The 24,695-nt window shown below is 39.6% G+C and overlaps 1 protein-coding gene across 2 annotated transcripts; it reads right to left on the bottom strand.

Moving 5' to 3' along the window:
- Positions 1-1,347: 1,347 nt before the first annotated feature.
- DHRS9 (dehydrogenase/reductase 9) lies at positions 1,348-23,913 on the bottom strand. 2 transcript variants are annotated; one of them, XM_055307720.1, is made up of 5 exons: positions 23,855-23,913; positions 11,877-12,250; positions 10,412-10,670; positions 6,620-6,783; positions 1,348-3,574 (listed from the first exon to the last, which is right to left on the bottom strand). In XM_055307720.1, exons 2-5 carry the CDS (start codon positions 12,187-12,189, stop codon positions 3,351-3,353), a joined length of 960 nt encoding a protein of 319 aa, XP_055163695.1. In that variant the 5' UTR covers positions 12,190-12,250; positions 23,855-23,913; the 3' UTR covers positions 1,348-3,350. The 2 variants fall into 2 exon arrangements, with proteins under 2 accessions (XP_055163695.1, XP_055163694.1); XM_055307719.1 differs by lacking the exon at positions 23,855-23,913 and adding an exon at positions 21,560-21,828.
- Between the last annotated feature and the right edge of the window lie 782 nt (positions 23,914-24,695).

Consider the following 24,695-nt stretch of genomic DNA (forward strand, 5'->3'; position numbering starts at 1 on the left):
ACTGCTTTTTTGATAGCACAATTAATGGGATTGGCAAGCCCTATCTTAAGTGATAGATTACCCCCTAGTTGGAAAGCCTCATAGAGGCTAATTTCTAAATTCACTCAATTAATATTTTTGAATAGTGGTCTGTGTGCCAGCAATGTGCTAGGTAAGGGAATAGAAAGATAAGCAAAGCATCATGGTTCCTGAATTCATGGAACTTAAAGTCTGGTTGGGGAGACCTATATTAACTAACTAACTAACCACACAAATATGTGATTACAGTGCCCTGGACAAGACAGAAGCAGAAACAGAAACCTGGGTGGGATACAAAGACTGGTCAGAATTTGGAACTGTATAGTTTTCCCTGAGGAAGCGGCTGAGATCTACAGGATGAGGAAACTAGATAAGCAGGTAAGATGGAAACGTTCTAGGCAAGAGCATGGGCAAGGGCTCTGAGGGGGCTAACCTCAGAATAACCTAAAATGAAGCTGATGAGGAGTGCTGGGGCAACATCATTTATGTTATGCGTTCTGGTCCTTAGCCAAAATGCAATGGGACACATTGAAGGGTTTAAGAAAGAAGTGGTGGGGAGAAGAGTAGAATAATCAGATCTGGATTTTGAACAATTCTGACTGCAGTGAGGAGAAATCATTGAATACAAGGGTAAATATGCTATCATTGAACTAAGAGATGATGAAAGCCTTAACAGATGATTGCACTGGAGATAAAAAGGAGTAGACTTGTGATATCTCCTTAGGGGATCAAATTGATAGTAGTTGGTGTTTGCCTGGGAAAGGGTAAGGGGGTGAGGAGATGGAAACTCTAGATTTGAATACCTTGTGGATATCCAGATAGAGCTACAGAGGACATAGTGGGATTTTTAGATCAGATCAGAGGAAAAGTCTGAAAGGTTCTCCTGGTGCCCAAACGAAGTGAGGAAAGATCTCATAACCGAGAGGTGGTAGAAAGACAACATCTCAATTTATCTTGGCCATAGTTTCCTGGAGAAGTTCTTCTAAGGCATCCTGAGTGGTAACCTCCGCCTTTGGATTATACCAAGCTCTAGAAGGAAGGGACCATGTCGTTCCTTACTGTAGGCTAGGACTTGCAGAATGCCCAGTAGATATGCCCAAATGGTATAGATAAAAATATGATATGTTCCCAAGAGCACAGAGAATATCAGAAGTGACAGAAAGATGGCAAGGAGTCTAGGCAGCCATGCTCCAGACTCATGGTGCAGTGACCTTCCGATGTCCCTTCCTTCCTCTCTCCCTCCCTCTCTTCTAGGTCTTGTGCTTCTGTTGAGACGATACCTTTATATTCTGCTGTCTTCTCATTTAGTTAAAAAACTTTAAATATTGCTTCGGTGAATATACTTGGTTTTATTTTGAGATGGTACCATATTTGAGAGCATTCGTTTAAGTAGAATACTTTTGGATGGAGTGAAACAGGAATTTGCCAATTGTAGTTACTTGGAGAAATGAGCAAAGAACGGAGGTCTAGGTAAAATAAAGGAAATAACACCTTTAGGAAGACCCAAGAACACAACTGGAATGGTTTGAAGTTCAGCAAAGCAGGTTCCTGCAGATTTTAAAAGCCTTGGCAGCCGCAGATGTTAAGAAGATCAGGGAACACCAGGCCAAACATTTTTAAAACAGCGAAACGAAGCCAGGATCTGGGAGTTCAGGGTGTGAAGGAAGAGGCCCAGCAAACAACCCTGATGAACTTCAGCAACAAGGACAAGCTGTGCAAGGGGTCCCTACCCCACAGGTGGTTAATTGCAACAAGAAGAAATTAGAGATCTAAGGTGAGTCGTCTCTGGAGCTAGGGCCAAGATGGAGAGGACTTCATGGGTAGGAAGTGACAAGAGTTTAGTTAACTTTGCCTGAGAATTCTGATTCTTGCTGTTATTTTCTTCATTTTCATATAATAAAGATGAGTGTATTTTCCCCTAAAATAATAACATTATGTCCAGGTGGACCGACACCATTGGAAATTTGTTTTTTCAAAGTCATTAATATGCTGTAAATGTGAAAGGTGGAAATTATCTCACAAACAGATGTTTCCAGAAAGGTGAATAAAAATGAATAGAATTACTGATATCTTCAAATAGGTATTGTTTTATGAGGCAGATATTAAGTATTTTCTTCACAATAAGCATGTGTGTGTGTGTGTGTGTGTGTGTGTGTGTGTACACTCTGTCATTTTCCTGGCTCTTTAACTCTATATTATTTAGCAACAAATACTGAATTTTGGCACTTTGGGCCTTTTCACACAAATCTTCAACTGACCTAAGTGAGTGATACTGGGTGCTGGCATCTGGGAAGCATCCGTTTAGAGAACTTATTTTTGGAGGAGATGAGCCAGGGTCAGTCCAATTTAGGACATGGTTGTGAGCAAGGAGCAGACCTGCTGTCACAGTAACTGTAGGTCAAAGAGAGTCTTAATTTAGCTCCATATCTTCATGGGGCTTCAGAGACACATCAAATGGAGGATCTCCAACCATCTTGGGTGTAAGTTGTTTCAGATATTCTGGGTCTTGTTGTATTTACAATCTCCATAGTCAACATAAATACCCCACCTTTTTCTTCCTTAGAATGACTGGTTACTCTGCTGTTACCAGCTTTCCAAAGACAGCTGTGTAGGCCTCAGTGTTCACAGTGACTTTGAATAGACGGTTCACCCTCCACAGCTCCCTCTAGAACAGGCAGGCTTGTCTTGGAATCCCACTCCATCCACTTCCATACTGGTTTCTTCTTTTCAGTCCTCTGTCCTTCTGCTCTTTTCCTACCCTCCTACTTGCAATCCTACCTACTGTTTCTCTGCTCCCCTTAATTTGTACCTGTCACATAATGCTTCCTCACCCTTCCTTCTCCTGACCTACCACAGCTTGCAAAACTGAGTTCCAGTCCTTCAAAGTCTTCTTTTCAGCAAAATGACACAACCAATCCACATGAAAGTGTTCTAGCTATCTCTGAACATTTTGATATGGGACAAATAATTAACATTCTGGAGTTCAAGGGGTGGGGGCTAGAAACATGCAGCTGGTGGTGATAGAGATCATTTTGGATGGGTAAGGCTTTCAATTTCCCTTATGTCGTACTAAGTAGGCAAAGCCTAAATATTGGGCAGGTGCCATCCTGGCCCTTCTATGTGATAGGTCATCACCGCTTTTCTTTTCAAAGAGAGCTTAAAAAGGGACCCTGGGACATTCCTGGTGTTGGTGGGACCCCTTCATTGATCAAAAGAAGCATGATTTAAACAAGTCCAGGTCGGATTAGGTAAGGAATGAGACCAAAAAGGAGATGTGTCTTTGAAAGCACCCAATCTCATAGCCGGTGGGCAGGCATTTGTTGTCAGCTGCATCATACGGCTTTGGGATTAGCCAGCTCTACTTTCTGTTTCAACAATAGAAAGTCTTGCAAAACTGCTGGCATGTGAGACAGAGGAATCCAGAAGGTCTTGGCATCTCTTCCAGCAGCATAACGGGTCTTAGGGAAGAGACTTGTGAGAGCGTGGTCCATGCACTCCACCACCAGGGAGAGGTCCACGTTCACAAAGGAAGTAGTGTCTTTCAGTTTGTCTAGACCTGCAGAAGGAGACAAAAAATACATTTACTCTTTGGAAGAAGGGGAAAAGGAGTGTGTGAGGCCAAGGTGTAAAGGGACGAATATGCATGTGGAAATTTATTTTGAATTTGCCATTATAAATGGAGGCCCCTTGTGGTGGGTTTCTATCTATTTCTCCCAAAAGGATGCAGCAGTGTTTCGTTAGACCACTGGCTCTCAAACTTGAGTGGGCAGCAGAATCTCCTAGAGGGCTTGTTAAAGCCCAATTGCTGGATCCCACCACCAGCTCCTGACCCAGGAGGTGTGAAGTGGCACCCAATAATTTGCATTTCTATCAAGTTTCCAGTTGATACTGACCGGTGCTGTTCCCAGGACCAAACTTTGAGAAACACTACTTTATTTTTTTTTAATTTTTATTTATTTATTTATGATAGTCAGAGAGAGAGAGAGAGAGAGAGAGAGAGGAGAGAGCAGCAGGCAGAGGGAGAAGCAGGCTCCATGCACCGGGAGCCCGACATGGGATTCGATCCCGGGTCTCCAGGATCGTGCCCTGGGCCAAAGGCAGGCGCCAAACCGCTGCACCACCCAGGGATCCCCGAGAAACACTACTTTAAAGCAATGAGGGAAAGATACTTTATTAAGTCTATGAGGCCCCTGAGCCCAGGATTGTGGGTTTGATTTCAAATTTATTTTAAGGATTACTAGATTTCTAGGAAATGTGGATTGCATGTGTGCTTGTGCATGTGTGTGCATGCGTGCACTCACATACCATGTGCCTCTTATTCAGTGAATAAAGAGGGAATCATCCCCCAAAGTCTTGACTCAGAAAGTTAAACATATCTGTGTTATCAGGCAGATGAAATGCTTGAGTAATGAGCTACGATAGCTTTAAAGAGGCAGGTATTTTATCAGAAGATTGATAATGGCTTGGAGCATTCCTCTTGTGCTCTTAAAACATACCTGGGTTGTGTCTTCTCAAGAGAAAATCTACGATTTCAAATCTCCCTTTCAACTTCAGGCCCCAGTAGCCACAAGTTGCTCAAAGAACCTAATTGTGATTACCTAATAAATCTTAGTGACTATTTTAAACTCTTACAACCATAGCCTGGGAAATGACAGGTGAACTTAAACAAGTGGTCTTCTTTGGAACTGAGTCCAAGTTGGAAAACTAATAAAAACAGCTAGCACAAAATTGGGCTCAAAGACTTTTGGTACTTCTGAGAGAGGACACCTGAGCCAGCAGCCAAGTCAAAAATAATTTTGAGATGCAGGTTGATGACATATTCATGGGCATTTAGAAAGTATCAATGTCAATTATCAAACAGAGAAAACTCTTTTAAATGAGGGATTTTGTTTCTGAACCTACTAAGAATCTTCAAAGTCAGTAATGAGTAAGAAACAGAGTATTTAATGGCAGTGATTCTCAGCATCTAGTGACATAGCACTGGGGAGGTTTGTCAGTGTTCTCATTGATGTATGTGTATGCGCGCGCGTGTGTGTGTGTGTGTGTGTGTGTGTGTGTGTGTGTGTAATGGGGTTGGATGGCTGAGGGAGTGTCATTCTAAAAACCTCCCTGGGTGGACCTGACTTGGATCTTGGCTCCACCTCAAAAACTCCCAGCCTTGAACTTTGCCACAGTTGGCTGTCTTACAAAACCCGCCGATGAAGAGGAGTTTTGAGGTTAGAATGACACCAAGTTAGGTGGGGCCCTGTTTGGCTTAAAGCAGGAGCTCAGTAAGTGTTTGAGGAATGTTGACTAAGCTTTTCACAGGACCGGGAAATTGAGATGGAGGTGGAGCCCTGGTACAGGAAGTTCCACCAGCTTCTTAATGCCTTGTTCACCTTATAGTGCTGGACCCAAGAATAAAAGGCAAAGTCAGGCTGTCTGGGTTCAAATCTAGCTCCTCCACTTACTAATTGCAACACTGGGCAAGTTATTTCTCTGTGCCTCTGTTTCTATAAAACTCAGGTCATATCTACTTCTTAGGGTTTATCTGGGCATTTTAAATGAGACAGTCTATGTAAAGCACTTAGAACGGTGACAAGTACATAGTAAGTGTTCACTGTATGTTAGTCATACTCTATCTATTATTTCTCCATCCCTGACTCAATCTGACTTATGTTACTTCTCCTTCCATCTCCACCCCTCATGCATTCCTGTTCTGGAGACCTTCCACCCAAATAATTCCTTCCTGTCCTTTAGGCCTTACTCAAAGGCCACTTGACCAGCAATGCTCTCATCCAGTTCTGAATTCCTTGGGCAATTAGAGACTGTACTATCTAGCACCCTATCTGGGCTGTTGGGTTCTGTCTAAGAAGTACAGAATCAGTTTGCTGGCATGCTGCACATCTCATTGCTTTACAATCTCACTTGGTTACTCTTTCTTGTCCACTAGGCTGTAAGCTTGTTAAGCGTCAGAGTCCTTATATTTTGTAACCTCCATAAATCCTTGAACAATGTTGAGTGAGTGGTTGGTGTTTACCAAAAAAGAGAAGGTTGTGTAGAGGTGAAGACTGTGAACTCTAATCTGGGCATGACCAGGAGGAGGTATATAGCTTTGGGTAGAACATTTACTTTTCTAAGCCTCTGCTCACTACTCCTATGGTTCTTTTGAGAAGGAAATAGTAGAATTCATAAGGTGTTTAGTATAGAATTTGTCATTTGGTAAATGCTCAGTAAATGTTTATAAACACTTGAAGTAAGAGATGGCACTGGAATTAATAAGGATCTCTGATCCATATCTAAAATCCCTATTGGTATATTATTATAAGAACCTTATTTCTTTAATTTTTAAAAAGATTTTATTTACTTATTTGAGAAAGACAGAGAGAGAGAGAACATGAGCAGTAGGAGGGGCAAAGGGAGAAGAACCAGCAGACTCTGTGCTCAGCACAGAGCCTGATGTGAGGCTTGATCCCAGGACCCTGAGATCATGACCTGAGCCAAAGGCAGACTTAACCAATAGAGCCACCCAGGTGCCCCTATTTTTTCATTTATATTTGAGTCTCCAGGTTGCCTATGACAATAAATGCCAGAGGAACCCTGCGTCCTTCCAGAGACTTACTTTTTTCAATGTAACTTTCTCCATACTGTTGTTTGATATCGGGAGACAGGTGCTTCCAAATGGCAAGTTTTTTCTCAGTGGCTTTTATTGGATCTGATAATCCTGTCTTGAATAATCCTGGTTCGATACATGAAACGTGCACACCAAAAGCTTTCATGTCCCGCCTGTGAAAAGAATGTATTGATGTTTAATCCAAGTTTGTTTGGAGAATGTTTGCTATTTGGGTGATTATTTTCTTATGACTTTTTTTCATGCGATCACAGAATTAGGTGGGTTAGAAAGGAATATCTTGTTCTACACTCTCAGTTTGCAGTGAGGAAGTTGATATTCAGGGTGTGAAGGCTGGTTTAGTGGCAGAATGGGAAAGGGACAGACCCACTTCTAGTCTAGTGCTCCCCACTAAGCCATACTCTCTCATTAAATTGACAAGTAGTTGGGTTAAGGACAGATCTCTCAGTAGGCAATGTACATTATGGGGAAATGGAGTAATGATTGGCCTGGATGGACAAGTTTACCTCCATCTTAGGAATGTGAAGAGATTGCGGCACAAATGAGGATAGGCTGAAGGACACAGTGTGACAATCTCTGATGTGGCTAACCTGCTCCCTATGCTGCTCAGCAAGCTCTTTCATCATGTGGCCTCAGAAAACCAAAGGTTTACTGATTTATTGGGCAATAAAGTTTTAGGGGAATCGTGATGCCCCCCGCCTTTAAAAGCAAAACAAAGAATTGCAAACAATTATGTAAATAATTATTTCCTATATTTAATGTATATTTCCACCTAGAATATATAAGGAAGTAATTACTCACTTTATATAAGCCTTTGTCATAAGATTTTTAAAGAACTCTACCAATGAACTTAAAATGTGATTTATCTTAGGTTCTGCCTTTAGCAACATACCTATTATTTAGTTTGCAGTGTATCTTACTGAAAATGCAAATTAGCTTGGTGTCGAAAGATTTTGAAAAGTATGTTGCTTGCATTAAAATTTTTTATTTCTTTTAAAGATTTTGTTTATTTATTCATGAGAGACACAGAGACACAGGCAGAAGGAGAAGCAATCTCCATGTGGGGAGCCTGACGTGGGACTCAATCCTGGGTCTCCAGGATCACACCCCAGGCTGAAGGTGGCACTAAACGGCTGAGCCACCCAGGCTGCCCGCATTAAAATTTTTTAAAGCTATTTTCCAACTTAATTTACTTTACTCACCTATCTTCTGAGTTTCTTTGGGTTTTGGAAAGTATTTGGGAAATTTTGTCTCCCTATCCACTCAAGAAATAACATATAGTCTAGGGACAAATGGCTTTAAGTCACCCAACTAAGCTTACCAGGTAAGTCAAACCATATGAAACCAGTATGCTTGCTGGGCAAATAACTTTAAAGAACCCCAGCCCTCTCCCAGTTGGACCACTCCTATGTATAGAAAGTCTAGAGCCACCACTGGACTGTGGCCTGCAGGCACAGTACCATTTCCAATACCAGTTCCATGATTTAGAAGAAAACCACCACCACAACAACCGCATATTTTACTGAGTAATTTCAGGCATGGTATATTTAGCTGCAGGGCAAACACGCAAAGCTGTTCAGTTAATTCCCTTTTTAAAAGTGGTAATTAGTCTCCAAGAAGGTGGGAAGAAATCCTGTTGCTTTTCATCTCCCTCTCTCCTCCCATGATGTGGCGCTGTACCCAGCACACATGTGGGAAGTAGTTGGCAGAATGGGGTAGCTTCTAGCTGGAGGGCAGTCCCAGGAAACGAGAGAGAATCGGACAGATCAGAGAGAGAGGTGCTCAGGAAAGTGATGCCATAGCATTGTTTATGCACTGCACGCATGCATGTGTGGATCTGACTTAAAGAAGCAAGCTCTGGGACAGCCCTGTTCCACATCCCCAACTGGCCACTGTGTGATACATCTGCAGAACAAATCTGAATAGCACCATAAAGTCTTTAAAAATCAAGCAAACCTTGAAATATCGAAGTAAACAGAATGACAGCAGTCGTGACCTAAACACAACCTCACCAATTGTTTGCTAAAACAAAAATATTGGGGTGCCTGGGTGTCTCAGTCAGGGAAGCATCTGCCTTCAGCTCAGGCCATGATTTCAGGGTCCTGGGATCAAGCCCCACATCAGGCTCCTGGCTCAGCCCCTCCCTCCACCCCTCCCCCCAGCTCATGTGTGCTCTCTTTCTCTCTCTCAAATAAATAAATAAAATATTTTTAAAAAATAAAATAAAACAAAAATATCAATCTTCTCCATAAGACTTAAAGGAGACCCATAGTCTCATATCATTCTAAATATTCAGCATAAAAAAGAACTGGAAAATCTCAATTCACATGGGAAAAGACAGTGGCCGATGTTCATGCCAATGGATACAGATGTTGTAATTATCAAAGTCTTTAAGGCAGCTATTATAAAAATGCTTCAAATACAAAGGAAAATACTTTTGAAGTGAATGGAAAGTTAGAAAGTTAGAACGCTTCCCAGAAAAAGAAAAGACAAAGAAGAACCTAATGAAAATTTTACACTTGAAAAATACAATAACCAAAATAAAATATTTCTTGGTTGGATTCAATAGCACAGTGGTGATGGAGGAAAGTTAGTGAGTTTGAAGGTAGATCATTGGAAATTTTCCAATCTGCATAACAGAGAGAAAAATGAGAAAGTGAACAGAACCTTAGGAATCTGTGGGACAAAACTGAAGGTCTAACATTTGTGTAATAGAGCCTCTGAAGAAGAGAAAGAATGGATTGCAGAAAAAAATGAAGAAACAACAGCTCATCAAAAGACATAAACCTATAGATTCAGGAAGCCCAAAAAAACCCAAATGTTATAAACCCAGAGAAATTCATGCTTGGGGGCATTGAGTTAGGGCCTTTGTTTGCTAAATAGGTCCTTTGTTTTGAGCTCTGGAGTTCTTTGATAACACACAGCAGAAAGTCGTGGTCAGTGCTTTTTTGTGGGAGCAAAATTTTCATCTATGATTAGTAAATTCCTATTCTGATATTTTTTGGATATGGAAGCATCAGAGAAAAACTATTTTTTTGCCTTTGGGGTGGGGGTGGGGATGGGAAAATTATCCATTTAGCTGTAGTGTCTGAAATATATAGAAATTTGGGTCTGGAACTTGGAACAAAGGGGGGAAAATGCAGCATAGCTGAGTCATTATTTTGTGATAATTACATTTACTTTACCAGATAATTTTCTACGGAGGGTTTAAATAAGATGGTATTATTGTGTCTGCAAGCAACAGTTATACCAATGGAGAGATCTACCCTAATTTAGTCTCTCTATATGATTCCCTGACTATTTAACAAACTGACCTGTTGAATATAAATTCACCATCTCTGTCAGCATCATGCAGTAATGCAAAAAGTGAAAAAAGACTTAAATAGACTTAAGTTCAAATCTCAATTGTACCACTTACCAGCTGGGTGACACTGGGCAAGTTACTTAATCTCTTTCTTTCAGTGGTTTTGTCTACAAATTGGGAATAATTTGGGGCACCTGGGTGACTCAGTGGTTGAGCATCTGCCTTTGGCTCAGGTTGTGATCCTGAGCTCCTGGGATCTAGTCCTGCTCCTGGGATCAAGTCCTGGGATTGAGTCCAGCATTCTCCCTCTGCCTATGTCTCTGCCTCTCTGTGTGTCTCTCATGAATAAATAAACAAAATCTTTAAAAAAAAATCAAGTTGGGAATAATTTTAAGCAATAAATAGAGTGTCTAGTACATAATAAACATTCAGTAAGCATTAGCAGCTATTATTTCCTAACATGTTGATATTTGATTTACCTTAAGCTGTCATTGAAGCCTTCTACTGCGTATTTTGAGGGAGTATAGCCCCCTCCACTAATTGCAAGCCGACCTCCAATGCTGGAGACATTGATAATCCTTCCTCGAGCTTTTTTGACCAAGGGAAGCAAATTTAGTGTTACATTGATGAGTCCAAACAAGTTCACTTCAATAGGTTCTCTGTAGTCCTCCACTGTCAGCCAGTCGGTGGGAGCCAGCACACCGAGAACACCTGCATTGTTGATCAGACCCCAGAGACCTAGAATAGAGAGGAAAGAAAGGAAGCATGATAGAAGATGACACTTATATGAGCATCTTTGATGGAAGTACAGCCCCTGCTTTACACAACTGTGCCATTTCCTCCTTCTAACCACATTCTTGCTTTGAAATGCTTTATAGTTTTGGGAAGTAACTACTCTCAGAGAGGGTAGGAGGCTAAATTGAAATAGTTGAAGCTCTGTTACTGGAAGCCAATCTCACAGAAACTCTATTTCTGGTTCTGAATGTAAAATACTGACATTGTCTGAATGAGTCTTTTGCTTTTTCATCTTAGATGCAGAGTAAATTGGTCTATTTTTCCCACTTGCTAGATCACAAAGCCAGAGATTATTTATTTACAAAGAGCAATATCAATCGACTTCACATCTGTTTTTGGTGAAAAAAAAAATCTAGTCATCAACTATTTTATTTTATGACGGAAAACATTTAATATTGTTAATGTTTGGGCTTCAAGCATTAACAATTGTCTGGAGCATTATTAAACCATTGCTTTTGAGCAATGGAGTCTCAACTGTATGATGAAGATGTGATAGAAAAAATCACATACATTTGTTTATTTCTTTTTTGGATTTTGACATCTTCATTAATGAGAATATTTCAAACTTCATTCAAGCCAAGAAAAGTCCTCTAGTTTGGAATGATGCCATCTTAGCAGAAGCTGATGCAGAATGAGGTCCAGTGGCTTACTAGACTGCCACTAGACTACTGCTAGTCTATTAAGACACCTTTACTCTGATTTTCAGGCTATTTTCTATTTTTTTCCATAGAAAATGTAAGAGTTATGGAATGATTTTATAGTGAGAAGTGGGTTCCAGGTGGCAATTTGGGGATTGTTTCCATGATCTCCTGAAGCTTTTAGTCCCAAGTTCCTTTGCTGTGAATTTGGTTAAACCAGAATTTCATGAGAGAAGAGCAGGAAAAGTCAAAACCTCCAACTCAGTTCTAAATTTGCCTACTGGGACGTATGACTGAGGATAATGTGGGCTGTGTCTCTAGTGCAAACAGGGAGCTTGCAACTTGAAACTATTGAGGGCTCTATCCTAAGATTTTTCCAGTATTCTCCAGTACCATAGCTGGTATTTTGGAGACATTTTCTTGAAAGGCCATTTAAAATCCAAACACATTTTATTTAGCTATAGCTACTTCACAACACCCCCTCCATTCTTCCCACCCCCATATCACTCACCTTTTTCCCCAACTTGATTTTTCACCCACTGGGCAGTCCTCTTGACATTATCTGGGTCAGTTACATCCAGAAGCACAGTATGAAGCCTTTCTGAGGTTTCCGCTTTTAAAGCTGTTGATTCTGATTCAGTCAGACAGGCAGCTATTACATGAAATCCTTTTTTATCAAAAGTTCTGGCTGCTAAATTTCCAAAGCCCGTGTCACACCCAGTAATGAAAATGTACTTATCAGTGATATCTGCAATCTTTAGTTGTCTTTTATAATTCCATAGAAAACCACAAAAAATTAGGAGGGCTAACACCCAAAAGAACATTTTTTTTTTCCTGTATATGATAGGGACTCTTCTTTCTTGAACAATAAAAGAAGACAGTGACCTGAGTGTTCAAAATTAGAAAGAAAATTCAAATTAGAACCATTAAGGCACTATAGCCCAATATTGATGAACTTCAGATATTTTAATGCATTTGAGTGAATTAATAGTTTAAAAAAATTACTATTATTTGGTTCGAAAAATGGTCATTTATGTGCTAAACCATTCCTCTAAAGTAACGCAAAAACTAACCAAGTGATAGAGAAAGTAAACAGAAGAGAGGGTCCCATGACAAAGCTGACATTAGTAACTGGGTTGACGTGACAGTAATCTCATGTATGAATTCACCCATCTAAAACATGGGCTGTCATGGTAAAATCTTATCTCTTGCTACTTCATGAAATTCAAGAGTAGAATTAGGAAAATCTATTAGAAAATGTTCAATTCTAATTGATTGATTAGATCCTTAATTATTTTTACACCATCAGGCAAAGTAGTTGCCCTATGAAAATATTTCCAAGTTGGTTTCCATTTTCTTATTTTCAATGGGCTATTGTCATTCTTCAACCCAACTCTGAGACCGTCAGAACTTTATTCAGAGAATATGCAAGTGCACAGCCACCACAGAGTTCGTGGAGAGAGGGGGAGATGAATGGGTAGAGACTGAGGGATGATGCCTGTAGGCACAGCATCCCAGAGAAAATCAAGAAGCCTCAGATTCTGTTCTCTTTGGATACTAGCTTTCTGTGAGAAAAAGAATCACATGACATAGGACTAAGAAAAGCAAATTCTTTCTGGAAAATCATGAGACTTTGACTGCAAGTTTAGCAGAATGACTTGGCAAACTAATTTTTCAGGGCTAGAAGCAGGGTAGAGCTTGAAATCAAACAGATGGAGGGCTTCCTTTTCCTTTCCTTAGGAGACTGCCACTTGTATTTTCCCTCAGCATTTATTACCTTTTTATCTTTTCCTAAATTAAAAAAATGCATCATTTCAGGTAGCCTTACTGTATCAATTTAGAAATATCACAGTTGTTTTTGGATTAAAAGTAAGTGTTAGGATGGTTGAGTGTCTGCCTATAGCTTAGGGTATGATCTGAGGGTTCTGGGATCGAGTCCTGCATCAGGCTCCCATGGGGAGCCTGTTTCTACCTCTGCCTATGTCTCTGCCTCTCTGTGTGTCTCTCATGAATAAATAAATAAAATATTTTAAAAATTATTCATTTTTTTCTGCTTATAGAAGTAACTTATGCTCATGGTAAAAAAATTGGCAAATACAGAAAAAATTAAAGAACAAATTAATGATTATCATGTTTGACTCTTAATATTTTTGGTACATTTTCTTCCAGTTTTTTTCCTTTTTATGTAAATATTTCTTTCCCTAATAAGGAATATAAACATACACACAGATTGAATTATACACACACACTCATGTACACTCATGTGTACTGCTTTATAAGGAATAGATTATTTCAGATAAAAAACAACTCAATGTAATATATCTTCTTCACTTCTCAAGGAAATTTTGGGCTTTCATCTTTCTTCCTGGTACAAGATCTATAACAAAAGAAAGAAGAACTGTCCATTGATAAAATTAAGTCAGACTTAAATATCCAAATATGGTAGGTTTGAGCAAACTGGTTGATTCTTTTGATATAGCTGTGCCTACTTCTAAAGCAGTCAAGTTTTTAGACAATCGTGGCTTAATAATTTGGTATTGTTTCCCAAATATTTCCTGTGTAGGAATTATTGATTTGTGGCAAATTAATGTCCATGTAGTAGAATTTTCCCTTTTCAAATATATAAATACATTTAAAAATGTATACTTTTGAGGTGAGGTGTTGGTATAACTACCTCTTGTGAAATTTAATGTTTAGACATTTTTAAGGAAATTTCATATTTATAAATTCAATTAGTGTAGTGTTTTGTTTAGATATGGCCTCAATAAATTGAATAATTGAGTAATTAAGTGTTGAAAATGTTTTCTGAATGAATTCTATAGCTTTCACTGCGATTAAAATCTCATGAAGGGACACCTGAGTGGTTCAGTGGTTGAGCGTCTGCCTTTGGCTCAGGGCGTAATCCCGGAGTCCTGGAATCGAGTCCCACGTCCAGCTTCCTGCATGGAGCCTGCTTCTCCCTCTGCCCAGGTCTCTGCCTCTCTCTCTCTGTGTCTCTCATGAATAAATAAATAAAATCTTTAAAAAAAATCTCATGGAATTTTCTGAAAACAGTAAATGTTCATGGGGCTTAATGTTTTCTGAGATCAGAGAGTAGAAACTTTCTATGTTATCATATTTTGTTGGGGGCAAGCATAAGAGGAGTTATAGTAAAAGAGCAGTTTATTTGTGAAGCATTCTACACTGCACTTTTACATATAGATCTCATTTGATTTTCTTCACAGCCTTTTGAGTTAGATAGGGCATATTATTTGCCTCATTTTATAGAAGAATTAATATGACAACTAATAAATGTAAAAGAAATGATGGAATTAGAAAATCACCTTTTGGCAACTATAATAGTAGCAATTATATCAGGCAAGAACAATTAATGTATGCTAAAACTAGTAGGTGAAATTCTGATAAGAAACTAATTAGGGATGCCTGGGGGGCTCAGTGGGTTGAGTGTCTGCCTTTGGTTTGGGGTGTGATCCCGAAGTCCCAGAATCAAGTCCTACATTGGGCTCCTGCAGGGAGCCCTGCTTCTCCCTCTGCCTATGTCTCTGCCTCTTTCTCTGTGTCTCTCATGAATAAATAAATAAAATCTTAAAAAAAACAACCCAATAATTATAGAATCTCAAAAAAATCTCCCCATGAGATAAGATACATACTAATTAAAAAGAGAGCAATAATAATTTCACAGTGGAGAAGCCTGAGAGATACCACCTTAATCAAGTGATACAAATTAATACCACTAGTTGTGGGAGAAACCAACATCATGTGCCTCCTGGTATGGTACACTGGGAAGGACACAGCAGCACTTTTGTGCATAAATGGAAGTTAAGCCTGCATAGAGACAACTCTTCCAATTTCACACAATACATGGCCTATACTCTTTAAAAATGTTAAAGTCATGAAGGAAAAGAAAGATTGAAGACTGCTCCAGATAAATGGAGACTAAAGAGATGTGACAACTCAATGCAATATGTGATAGTGGACCAGGAAACTATTTTTTTCTTTGGCTAGAAAGAATATTATTTGGTCAACTTGTGAAGCTTGAGTAAGATCTGTTGATCTGATAAATAATATTGGATTCTCAATAAATACTAATTTCTCAATTTTATAATTTACCATGACTATGTAGAAAGTGTCCCACTTTTTAGGAAATACACACTGAAACATTTAAAGATTAAGTGCACTATGTCTTCAGTTTATTCTCAAAGTTAAGAAAATAATAATAATATTTATATAAATTAATTAGCATATTAAGAAAGCAACCTAAGTGTCCATTGATAGATGAATGGATAAGGAAGATGTGATTGCCAAACCACGAACAGGTGGTTGCCTGGGCAGTGATGGTGGTGAGGGAATGGACAAAATAGGTGAAGGGGATTAAGAAGTACAAATTTCCAGTTATGAAATAAATAAATCACAGGAATAAAAAGTAGAACATAGGAAATATAGTCAATAATTATGTATGGTGATAGATGATGAGTATTTTGTAATGTATATATCATATGCCTGAAACTAACATCATATCGTATACCAACAACACTTCAATTAAAAATAAAACAGCAGCAACAAAACCCCCACATACATATGGATGTAAAGAGAGAATGACAATGCAAGTGTGGTGAAATGTTAATATTTAAAGATTCCAGGTTGTACTATTCTTTTAACTTTCCCATAGTTTGAAATCATTTCAAAATAAAAGCATAAAAATTTGGCAAGGGAAAATATAACATTTTTTTTTTCTAAGAAAAGGCTTCAGTAGACCCAAGGGGGTTTCATGCACAAAATAGGTCAGAACTCCAGCACTTCAGGATTTAGTGACCTTGGACTTCTACTCTTTGTTAAGTTCACCTTCATAGCCACTGGAGAAAAATAAAAATTCAAACCAAAACAGACTCCCTCCTCCCTCCTCATGGCCTCCACGTCCCCCTTACTTCCTTCATCCCTAGAGACAGAGAGGAGCTTCTTAGTTGTTAAGGATGGGCTCCCATTAAAATGTGTTGTCTTTATTAGGTATCCCTCTGGGCTGAGTCCTCTCAGATGCTGATGTCCCAGCCCACAGCCTGAAACCAGGGGACTACCAGCTTTGAGCTAGAGTTTTGCATACCCTGTTCTTACCCCAAATATTACTGTCCAAAAAATACTGGTTCTTCAATTCCTAAGGTTCACCTTCCTCAAGGTCATTTGATCGAGTCAGTCACAAATCAACACAGGCATACCTTTGACCTCTAATCGTATTTGAGCCAAGGTTCCATGTGTTGTCATGTTTCCTAGCAGCAGCCTTTGGTCAGAGTTACTGGGTAAGTGACCTGTACACAGAAGCTGATTGATGGCCGATTGGTTCATTGACCGCCGAGAGGTAAATGAATGACTGCAACTAGTATGGCTGCCTCAACCATATTCCACTAGCCTGGCCACCTCCACATGGCTCCTCGGTCCCGAAAATTCAGAGACTCAGGGGCACTGACCTTAGTTGCTTGGGCTGTTTGCTTATTTGCTTTGTCTTCCAGGTTATCTCATAATAAAGTGCTTAGCAAGGAGTACACATCACTTGGTTCAAGGCAAGTGCACTTCATCTACACCAGTCCTCTTAGGATCCAGTGGCTGTGAGCCTGTGGTGTTGTCAACACTGAGGACAGAGTAAGGGAAAGCCGATCTGCAGTCCCCACACCCCAGTGCATGAGGACTGGTGCGACTCTAAGTATACGTCCTCTGAACTGCGCCTGGAGATTTTTCCTAAGCCACAACAAACACCAGTCACTTGGCTAGTAAAAATAAATGTGGGAAGTGAGGACTGAGGACACACACACACACCAGCAGGGCAGGGGTTAAGAGCCCAGGTCTCAGAATCAGGCACGTAGAGGTCCAGTCCCAGCTCTTTGATCATCAGAGGTCTTTGGGCAAATTATTTATAATTTCTTAGCCTCCATTTTCCTATCTGGAAAATGGAAATAATAACTTCACCATTGGAGAGTACCTGGTAAATTAAAGTGACCGATGCCTCCCGCATAGGAAGATCCTTATGGTGTTTCAGTCACATTTGATTATGAGGATCCTGCTCATACTTCAGCATGGGTTTCTCACCCTTGGTACTTTTTGCTATTTGGGGTAAAATAATTATTTGTTGTGGGGTCTGTCCTGTTTATTAAAGGATGTTTAGCAGCACCCCCGGCCTCTACCCCCTGGATGCCAGGAACACCTCCTCCCCAGTTGTGACAACAGGAAATGTCTCCAGACATTGCCAGATGTTCCCTGGGGGACAGAACTGCTCCCAGTTGAGACCCACTGGTCTAGAGCCTCCTTGTCTTGGGGGTCCAGAACTTTACAGTATCAGAAGTTCTTTTCTGAAAACTCAGTCATTAGTTCAAGAACTAAGGATAGTGCCACATTGATGAGAGTTCATTTATTTATTTTCTTATGGCCCTACCAGAAAAGTTTTGTTACTTAGAAATATTACTCCTATCCTGCTACTGTAAGCATTAGTTTCTGTGATTTGAAAAAAGTGCCTCTTTGTCATCAGGAGGATAGGAGGCAGGGAACAAAGTCAAATTTAGAAATTACCAACTTAGCACTCACAGCATTTATGAGGCCTAAATTCTGGCTGAGACTTTTCCATTAGGGCCACTACTGGTTCCTCTGGGGAAGCCCTTCTGCTGGGTTGCCAGTTGATTCTACAGAATTCAGAATACATCCCCAGGAAAACCATGGTACTCGGGATTCCCAGATCACCAGGTCAAGTAGGGACAGTCATAACTGCTATGGTTTATTGAGTGCTTGCTGTATTCTAAGCCCTCTACTAGGGTCTATAAATATTTCTTACATAAGCCTTACAGTAAAATTATCTCCATTTTATAGAGAAAGAAACAATTTCAGAAATACAAGTTAATTGGCTCAAGAGAGAATTGTAGTGCTGCTTTGGGGACTGATACTCAGGCCACTTTAATTTGACTGTTCATCCTTTCATCCTCTGCTCCGCTGCCACCTTCGTTCCCACTCAGCTCTGGGAATCTGGGCTATACGTACACTTCTCTACAACCACCACTACTTACATGATACTTGGCATTAGGTAAATAAATGCTGTGAAGGAAAGAAGGAAAAGAAGGAGGAAAAAGTTTCAACTCTAAGCCCAGGGTTCCGGTGATAATTGGATTAGTCTTTGAACCCTCTGAATCATCAGACAAAAGGATAATAATAGCAATATAATATTCATACTTCCAATTTAGAGAACTTTAGGAATTTTTGAAAAGTACTCAAGGAATATTTATCTCATTTAATTGTCAAAATATTTCTGTGAGCTAAGTGGAGTAGGTATCACACAGGAAGTCATTAGCCAGAGAATGCCTAGAGCTAAAATTCTCATCTTTGAACTCCCCAAAGGAGTAGGAGAAGAAAGAACTGCAAAGAAATTGATGCATTATCAGGTAATAGGAGGAATGAAAATACTTGATCAAAAGCCTTGATCATGTCACAAAGATTCAAAAGGAACCAAGAAAGGGGAACTAATTGCCTCTTTCATTTACTATGCAAAATGCTTAAGTGTAAACACGTGTTTGCAGCTGTAGGAAAATATTGCAACTCGATTACCATCCTTTCTCACTTCTGCTTTTTTTGAATTGTCTATACCTGGGTTTCTTTTCCTACTAAAAAATCAAAAATAAGATCCTTTGATTTCACTTTTCTTATTCACGTTCCCATGCCCTTTAAAAGTGAATGACAGAGTTAAAACCAAAAAGAACTGAGAATAATGTCTCCAATGACTCAATGTCATTGTGAGCTCTACTTTTCATAAGAAAAACAGAATTCTTTCTAAATTCCTTCCTCCACGCAACTTGATTTTATTTCCACATAACTCCCTGAAGGGCTTTGTTCAAGGACAAAATACTAAAGGTAGGCAATCACACTGATTGATAGGAATTTGTAGAATTTGTATTTACTTTCAATTTGTTGCAATCGTGGCCCAAGTTGAATCAACAACTAAGTAGTTTCTTTAAAAAACAAAACAAAACAAAACAAAAAACATCAAATAGCATTTAGCAGTAGTTTTCTCAGATATTTTCCTTTTGAAGTTCTCTTGCACGACTTTCTTAATATCGATGGCATTCTCGACATGTATGTCCTTAGTATATTTAATATTGTTAACCTAGCTAAGTTACACAGAATTCTTTTTTATTTTGGCTTTTTCATTGAAGTAAGAAATTCTATTTGTTTGGTTTTTTTAACTCAAGTGAGCTTTCACAGATTTCTGCTGCACTTTTAAGAAAAATGGTTTGACCTAATGACACAAACTAATTCATATAACGAATAAATACATTTCTCTGAAAAATATGTTCAAGTTGGGCACCTGGAAATCTAAGGACATTTTTTTCAGTGGAGCCAAGAGATCCTATATGAAATATGCTTACATGAAACCACAAATGCTTCTTTGAGGGTCTGATGAAAATAATAGTAATAATAATAATGATGCTGCTAATGATATAATCGAGGTGGTATTCATCATAATGGAAACAGTAAGTTCCATCACTTGATGGAATGAAGAAGCTCCTCCACCAGTTACATTTTCCTTGAACCCTGCCTCCTCCGGGAGGGAGGTGGCCTGTAATACCCAGAGTGTCCTTTGCATGGTGGGACCAGTGAGGCGTGGAGGAGTGTGTGCTTCCTCTGCAGACTCAATCATTCAGAAAATCTCCTAGAAGAGGTATGGCAGCCATGTCTAACATGGGGAAGACCTGATGGATTTGTCTCACCTCTGATTTTCTTTTCCCTTCTCTCAAAGCTTTGAAATTATAATTCACCATTATATCCACAATTATTAACTAATGAATTATTCCCTGTTCCCCCTAGCTTGATTACTTTGCCAATATGCTTCCTGGTAGTATTGGCAGGTTAAGAATTATTGTTAAAACCGTGATCTCTTTACTCAAGAGAGCATATATTGTATATGATTATAGCTGCTTGTCATTACAAGGCTTTAAAGAAAGCTTAAACGGGTGCTCAGCTAGGTCAGTTGGAAGAGCATGCCACTCTTGATCTTGGGGTCTTGAATTCAAGCCCCACATTGGGTATAGAGATCACTCTAAAAAAAAAACTTAAAAAAACAAAGAAAACTTGGAATCTGGGGACAATATTATGTATAGATGCAGAAAGTATGTTCAACATTTCAGTGTATTTCTTTCATACATGGTTACCTTTGAGCAGATGGGAAGGTCTGAGTTTTTAGTCTGTACCTTAAGAACATTTGTTATAAGGGTTTTAAGACCACTTCCCGCTTTCCTCATGAAACATATAACAATTTTTTCTTGTATTTAAATATTAGGATTTGTTCCAAAAATTGGACACCCTTTTCAAATCTCAAAAACCCAAGTTGATTTTTAATTTAGATATATGTTTTATTTAAACTTTTTCCCCAGCTGCTAAAAATCAACCCACTGAGGGAGCGCACCACGCCACCATTTAAATCATAAAGCCTTTAACAAGGGCTGCCAGGGTTAAGTGGCAGGGAAGCCATTGAACTACCCATTGTATTTTGGGAATCAAAGTGAAAACAGACTTGGACTTGAAGGAAAGCCCAATGTCTTCCAGGTAAAATGCCAACACAGTGATCATAAAATGCAGAATAAATATCTGAAGCAGGCTTATTGCTGTCATTTTAGTATCCAGGAATCAAATGTGCATTGTGAGGAAGTACCCTGCTTCCTTCTGACCTAGAAGGTGTTTTTCTCACTCACTTTGCTGAGCACACGTGCATTCGTCTAAAGTGATGTCTGGTAATACTAGCAAAGCAGGTAGACAAACAGATCTGACCTACAGCTAGTTGGTAGCAAATCTGTTGCTCCAGTAAGAAACTTTTTGGAACCCCTCCCCCATCCAGTTTCCAGTTAATTATAAGATTTGCAGATGGCGTCAAAGAGGCACAGAGACAATAAATAGATATAAATTTGATTATAACTCTAGGATGTCAAAGAACATTCAAAGAGACACCTGGGGGGAGTTCCAGGCAAGGATCCAGGCAACACTGGGATCACTTTTATGAGAGGATGGACTCAGTGCCCATCACAGCCTTCAAACATTATTATTATTACTATTATTATTTTATAGCATGAAAAACAACTTGACTAATTCTCCAAAAGTGAGGAAAATCAAAGGGAGTTTGAAGACTGACATGAGAAACGGAAGGATAAATGATAGAATTCGGTCACTGGTTACCTTACTGAAGATGCACTGGAGTTGGAGAAGCTGTTGGGGACCTGCAGCCGAGGGCGGTCTGCCCGCTGTGCTGAGGAAGGAAGGATTGAGCCACCTGACCACACCGTCCTCTGGAGGTGGAGATTTCCTGGGCTTCCGTCAAGCTCTGAGTACATGCAAGTCTGAGGAGTCTGAGGTTCCCTCCTCACTCTGAGTCACTCTAGTGTGACACTAGCTGATGATTAAATCTCTCTTCAGTGCATAAATGGAGCCAAAAAGCCGTGGGTCATGTGTTTTTGAAGGAATTGGTAGTATCTTCAGTAAATTAAATTCAACAACTTTCAGAAGGAACTCAACAATGATTAATAACATTCCTACTCTGAGTGCAGTCTCTTGACCAAATTCAGCAGTTGAAATAATGTAATATGGAAGCATGTTGGAAACTGTCCAGTGCATTGTTCTAATCAATTTAAGTTTGAATTATGATTACCTTTCATAGTGTCTAGGTTGTTTTTTTTCTCCCTGTTAACATATCTTTGCTGATTTAGTACTCCTTCCCTCCTAAGAGAGTAGGTAGGGGATATCTGTCTTCAAGGATTCTCTTTCTCATTTTTTTAAAAAGGATTTTATTTATTTATTCATGAGAGACACACAGAGAGAGGCAGAGACACAGGCAGAGGGAGAAGCAAGCTCCTTGCAGGGACCCCGACGTGGGACTAAATCCCAGGACCCCGGGATCACACCCTGAGCCCAAGGCAGATGCTCAACCGCTGAGCCACCCAGGCGCCCCTCATTTTTTAAACATTGATGAGCAAGGAGATGAAAATAATTTAATGACATGTGGTCCTCTACTTACTTATGAGTCTTAATTTGTATTTGAAGGTATGACAAGGGGATCCCTGGGTGGCGCAGCGGTTTGGCGCCTGCCTTTGGCCCAGGGCGCGATCCTGGAGACTCAGGATCGAATCCCACGTCGGGCTCCCGGTGCATGGAGCCTGCTTCTCCCTCTGCCTATGTCTCTGCGCCTCTCTCTCTCTCTCTCTCTCTGTGACTATCATAAATAAATAAAAATTAAAAAAAAATTAAACTTTGAAGGTATGACAAGGAGAGCTTACTGAGTGGTGTCTGGAATGGAAAAAGATCTCCCTTCCCTCCCCAGAGCTGGTCTGTTCCAGAGTTGATCACAACCGACCTGCCATATCTTGTCTACCACCTCTCCTTTGGGCACACAACCAAGTACAAACTCCACTGATTGCTTACTTTCGGTTTCCTTTATATCAATTTATTGCTATATATTAATTTATTGCTATATGTCTCAGATTTCCCAGCTTCTGTCTTCCCTCTTTGAAAATGCAACTTATTTTGGTTTAGCTGGGATAAGTGAATGGGATGAGACTGTATCTGTCTAGGTAGAGTTTAGACACCGCTATCACGCTGTAAATGAAATGAGGATCTTTTTTTCTCCAAAAGAATTAACCAAGACTGAAATTTACAGGGGTAAAGATGTAGGAACCAAAAATATGCCACATTTACTTCTTTCCCTTCACATTCTGCAAGTCAAAGTGAGGCTCAAATAGAGAAATCTTTTAGAGAAGTAATACATTGACTCAGATCCCCATGAATAAACGTATAGACGAGTAATATCAGACCCTTCCTGCAAGCAAGTTATTGTCACTCAGAGATGGAGAGAGTCATAGACACCTGGGTGATGGAGGAGGAGAAAGGGAAAGGGGTAAAGAAAAGGCTATAAAGTTAGTTTGTTTCTCCCCTTGTCAGGTGGTTCCACGTAAGGGTTCAGTTAATGGAATCATTTGTCAGTAGTGCCTTATCTGAACTATAACTATTTCTACATTCAAATTCACATCTTAAGAGCTATTTAGCTCTTTCTTTAAGGAAATTTTCCCTTTCATTCTATTCTTACTTTAACAAGGCAACCTGTGATGTGCTACTTGCTCAGAATTCTCCCTATTTAGATTTCTGGTCATCGAAGGTAACATAAAAAAATACAGAACCAAATTGCCATTCTATTTATTTCTTAGTTCCTTTTTGAAACAGAAGATTGCATTGTGGATTTTATTCAAATGTAAAAACAAAACACTAAATATATGACTCTCCTTTTCCTTTTAAATCTCTATATCGCTCATATTTTCCCCAATTTCTCTCCAAGGATGCTTTTTCCACATTTCCAGACACCAAGCGGAATGTCCAGATTCAATTATCTCAGGCGACATAGAGCAGGCTTCTTACAACTGCACTGTGCTGGGTTCCTAGCCAGAGATAACCCTGAAATTAGGTCAAATGAAGAAAAACACTTACCCCAGCACTGAGATCTGTGATGGGTCCAACTCCTGGAGTATGGCTGGTGTCAGTCTTGTAAGGGTGGCTGGGTGGGTGTGGGTATGGGTGGGGCTGGGGCAAGGCTGTTTATGGAGAGTGCAGTGGAATGTGTCTCTCTGAAAAACTATGAATTGGTATTATGACTTCCTATTTTTAAAAGTGTACATTGTAATTTGTATTTCTTCCTTTTGTCAACAGACTGCTCTCTTATTTTCAGTATAAAGATCCCCTTACTACACCAACAATGACTTTGACATTCGGGCAGCTTAATGATTCCCATAAATGCATAGCTAGGCTTGGTCAAAACTAGGAGCTTTGTTACTCATTTGGCATTTCCTAACTCTCCCAACTGTAAGATGAAGCTGGGCTAATCTTTTGTTTCCTTTACTGTAAAATCCTTAGGACTGAATTGTGAGAACATTTGGTAGATTCTTTGAAAAAAGATCTTTTTTATTTGCAGAACACACAACCTTTTACCTTATTCAAACAAAAGGTCTTGGCTTGAAAGATGAGGTGAGGAGTATCATATTAGAGAGCATTGTCCTGGGAAGGCAAAAGGAGCAAGAGAGATGAATGAAGGCTTAATAAGAAAAATGTGACTCTCACAGAGGAGGGGAGGTGGGTACTCCTTTTGGTGTGACCATCACATGTAGAGCACTAAAAAACCAGAATGTTCCATGACTTAGGAATGATTCTCTTGAGCCAAGTTTCCTGGTTTTTCCAATCCAAGACAACTTCTTTTTTCCCAGAATTTTAGCTGAGATGGATAAAGACTCAAATGAAATTAAGAGCAGATGTTAAATACATTCTATTGTGTAAT

This window comes from Nyctereutes procyonoides, unplaced genomic scaffold, assembly GCF_905146905.1.
Source record: "Nyctereutes procyonoides isolate TBG_1078 unplaced genomic scaffold, NYPRO_anot_genome, whole genome shotgun sequence".
In the NCBI taxonomy this organism is placed as follows: domain Eukaryota; kingdom Metazoa; phylum Chordata; class Mammalia; order Carnivora; family Canidae; genus Nyctereutes; species Nyctereutes procyonoides.